Source organism: Gossypium hirsutum, chromosome A12 (assembly GCF_007990345.1).
Source record: "Gossypium hirsutum isolate 1008001.06 chromosome A12, Gossypium_hirsutum_v2.1, whole genome shotgun sequence".
In the NCBI taxonomy this organism is placed as follows: Eukaryota; Viridiplantae; Streptophyta; class Magnoliopsida; order Malvales; family Malvaceae; genus Gossypium; species Gossypium hirsutum.
In genome coordinates this window covers 79,086,032-79,090,336 of record NC_053435.1, presented here as the reverse complement: position 1 = coordinate 79,090,336, position 4,305 = coordinate 79,086,032, and the positions used below count along the sequence as shown (strand labels likewise).

General features: G+C 34.7%; 1 protein-coding gene across 1 annotated transcript; it reads right to left on the bottom strand.

Moving 5' to 3' along the window:
• Nucleotides 1–365: 365 nt before the first annotated feature.
• Nucleotides 366–3,541, bottom strand: LOC121210886 (4-hydroxy-tetrahydrodipicolinate synthase, chloroplastic). The gene is made up of 3 exons (XM_041082762.1): nucleotides 3,032–3,541; nucleotides 2,385–2,468; nucleotides 366–1,586 (listed from the first exon to the last, which is right to left on the bottom strand). The coding sequence occupies exons 1-3, from the start codon at nucleotides 3,115–3,117 to the stop codon at nucleotides 659–661; spliced, it is 1,098 nt and encodes a 365-aa protein (XP_040938696.1). The 5' UTR covers nucleotides 3,118–3,541; the 3' UTR covers nucleotides 366–658.
• Nucleotides 3,542–4,305: the final 764 nt, after the last annotated feature.

The window sequence follows — 4,305 nt, the reverse complement described above, 5'->3', positions numbered from 1 at the left end:
TTTAGTCACTCAACTATAAAAATTTACAAAATGATCATCCAACTATTAATTAATTTCTTTTTTGATCAACCAACTACAAATTCAATTTTTTCTATTTTGGTCACCAACTAGCCAACAAAAAATGTAAACATCTAAAAATTCAAAATAGTTAGGTGACTAAAATAGACAAAATTAAATAATTGAATGATCATTTTGTAACTTTTTACATTTGAGTAATAAAAAAATACTGATCATTGAATGACCATTTTGTAATTTTCATAATTAAGTAACCAAAAAACTAATTTATAATTAAATGACTACTAAAATAATTTTCAGTAACAAACATGAACCAAACAAAAATAGACCTAAAATTAAACAAAGATGCATAAACAAAAACTCATTCATTCAAGCTCGGTTTATTTACGGACCAGGCCTAACATCACAAGATACTTATACGTAGGCCAGAGAAACACGTTGATCTGGGCTTACAAGAAAGACAAACATTATCCAAAAAGACAACTTTTAACAAAAACAAACCTTGATCTTTACCATATATATATATATATATATTTTCTTATAAACAACCGGGTAGACTTTATCTGTAGTCCTATAAACGAAACAGAGTCGAAAATCGAGACACCGGCATCGAGTCCTGAACATAGACATAAAAAAAAAAAAACTAATATCGACCAACCAAGATGAAATCGTTGTCATCAAGTACCTGAACATCTTTTTCTCCAACAAAGTTCTCTCGCCCGATTTCATTGACCAGTTCAACAAATATGACCCTCTTTTCCAGCGGAAGAGGTACATACGGTAACCTAAAAACCGGCCTCACAACCCCGAGTTGTGCAAGGGCTGTGTTAAGACCAATGGGGTTAGGTTCCTCAAAGAGCCATTGAATCAAAGGTAAGAGCTTCGCATTAAGTGAAGCGTTTTTCCCATTGAACATGAGTTCGTGCATCAAACCGGGAACCAGATTACTAGTAACAGAAATTACCCCGGTAGCCCCATGGCTCCACCTAGCATCATGACACTGATCATCGTTCCCACTCCACACTACAATTCCGTTACCTGTATATTGCTCAATTCGGTCATTTCCAACACATTCTTTGATACCAGCCAAGCTAGGACTTTGTGCCACAGTATTGACGACACGCGGAGGAATATCTTGGCCAGTTCGTGACGGGACGTTGTATATGATAGTAGGGCCCATTGGTAGTACACTATTAAAGTGAGAAACCAAGCCCTCTAGAGAGGTTTTGCCATAGTAAGGATTGATGTGAAGAGCGGCATGCATTCCAACAGCAAAACCTTGTTCGGTGGCGTGAATCGCTTCCCTGGTTGAGTTACTTCCCGTGTTACCAATTACTTTAACGGATCCGCCAAAACAGTTGACAGTATGACCGATAAGCATTATGTGTTCATCCCAGCTCATTAGCTGGCCTTCACCGGTTGTGCCACCAACAATTACCCCTTCGGCACCGTTTTCAATCTGCATATTCACCAAACCATCGTATGCTTCGAGATCAAACCTTCCATCAGGTAGATATGGGGTTTTGATGGCTGTTATCAGTCGAAGAGCCTTTATATCTTCGGCCGATGTCCTGGAAAGCATTAGGCAAATCATCAAGAGCAATTATTCTTTCAAAAGAAAGCTTCATTTCCAACAAATCTAAAGCTACATATAAACCATCTCTCCATCAATTAGGACCTACGTTACTCAGACTCAGGTCTGAGTATCAGATACGATTATGAGCACATATATGACACAAGTACAGTTGGATTTTTCTAAGTTACGTATTTGGAGGATCCTTGGAGGTCAGACAAAGGCAGAGGGAGAGGGGGGCAAGCAGTGGCCTTCCTCCCCCCACCCCCCCCCCCCAAAAAAAAAAAAGAGCAATTTCCTGGCTTTGCCCCTGAGGTCATATCCCCATATCCAATTGTTAAAAACAGGTATTTCAAGAAAAATGAAGAGTCCGGGCAGCATAGATCAGGACACGAAAATATTAACAGTCACCACAACTTTATCCCACATACCATATCATCATCATCAAGGACTAATATATCTTATGCATTCACCATGCATGGTGCATTACACAAGTACCAACACCAAACATAAGATAATATTACAAGCACGAAGAGATCCTAATTGAGTTTATGCACAGAAAGGCTCCATAAATAAAGGTTTGAATAACAGAACAATGTCAACAGCACATTCAAAGCACATATCGCTTGTACCAGCTATAAGAAAGATGATAAACAGGTACAATAACACCGCCAACAGTAACATTCCAAGAACGAACATAGGTAGAGATGCAGAGAAACTATAAGCAAATTAACAACAAATTCTTCCCAGCAAAACATCAAACCACATTCAGATAACGAAAAATTTTATTAGCTACCTATTTTTAACCTCGAAGCTACGCATAGGGAGGTGGAAATCGGGTATTATTGCTGCTTGGGGCGACCTCCATTTCACATTTCTCCTGATACAAAGCAAGCGAACAGGATGATAAGCAAATCTCTGTTACCATAAATCATTATCTCCCTAGAGATTTTCGAATTGGTAAGTATATTTTGAAACAAGGAACACTAGCGATCCAATTCAGTAAAACTATAATTACTACTAGCCTATAGTTCATTATAAAATTATATATTTAGAAGTATGTGTTTATATAAACAAAAAACAATACATATAAGTTCAAAAAACCTATTTTACATTAAACGAACTCAAATTGAGTTCTAATTTTTGTTCCCCAGGATCGATCCACATTTAACATAGGAGCAAATAAACTATGCAGATATAAAGTTCAACTAAGATATTAACCTTTGATTATCAGTAGCACCCATCAAGCACTAAATCAAACAAACCCATAATCTTTTAAACAAGTACCAAATTGAACTGTTTTACAAATAAGAAACAAGGAATAATACATGATTATAAAGTAATTAATGAATTCAACAATTACTGCAATTAAAAACAAAGGAAAAAGAACAAATATCTTATCTTAAATAGTGAGTGTTAAATTTTTTTTTTTTTTTAAAATACCTCTTGTAGTTATCGATGCGATGGGAGCGAGGAAACTGGAAGGAAGACTCTCTCAAGCAAGCTCCATAGCTCTTCAAAATAGCCATTTTTAAACCAAATGAAAACAGCAACCCAAAGTCTAGATAACGTTTGAATTTGAGTTGGATAAGGATTTTTATGCTTAGAAATTGAAAATGTGTGGAAAATGAAATAAATGGGAGGTTGATTCAATGAATGGTAATGATGGTGATAACAGTGGTGAAGATGGTCGATCGGAGGAAGACGGCGGAGGTTACGTCACGGCGATGGCTTTGAGCCATGACTTCAGATTCCGGTGATGAGGTGAAGGGGTTGAAGGGGAAACGTAATGGAGGCTGCTAGAAATTGATGTGGGTTTTAGGGTTGGAAATGGCCGCGGCTCTGATTCGTATGCTTTTTGTAGTTTTGTGCCTAATTTCTACATGCAAATTTCGCACCATCTTTTTGACTCGTGGGGCGCAGCTACGGGTAGGGATGATAAATCAAAAATCAAAAATCAAAAATTGATTCCAATTACTCCTAAGATTAGTATACTCAAATCTATATTTTTCTCTATTAATAAAAATATGATTTCAATCGAGATGATAATAATATTAATGTCAATTGATTTAATATGGTAGATATTGATTCGCGTATTTTAAATATGTTTAACATCAGATTCAAGTTAGTATTTAATGTCAAATTTGACTATTGAAATGATGAAATAACTTGATTGATATGATATTGATAATTTAAGTTAAAATTAATGAATAATCTAAATCATTGTTCGATGACATGTGATGATATTATTTTATTGTACATCAATGTTGAGTTTGATCAATGAATAAACCCTTACTTTCTCTCAATTCCAATCAAAATTAACCATTACAAACACTAAACTGACTAACTCAAACTAATTAATTAGAATAGATACGTGTCAAAACCCATATTCTTACATATATTGAAATTCAAATATGATATTTCAATGTTCTCAATGTCTAGATCTTATCATTGAGCTAGTAAAGACCAGTCAACTCGCTCACATAAAATTTGAATGAGCCTTATACATTTATTGTTAAAATATGCCACAAACCTTTGCATTCTTTGTGTATAGAGAATTTAGTGATTGTAATTTTATTTATAGGAATTTAATCTTTTTTAATTTTAAATTCCAGGTTTAATTGTTAATATTATTAAAATTATTTTGTTAAATTTAACATTACAACATCGTTTATTTTTAGTTAAGTTTCTATCAAACGATTATTTTTTATTCTAAA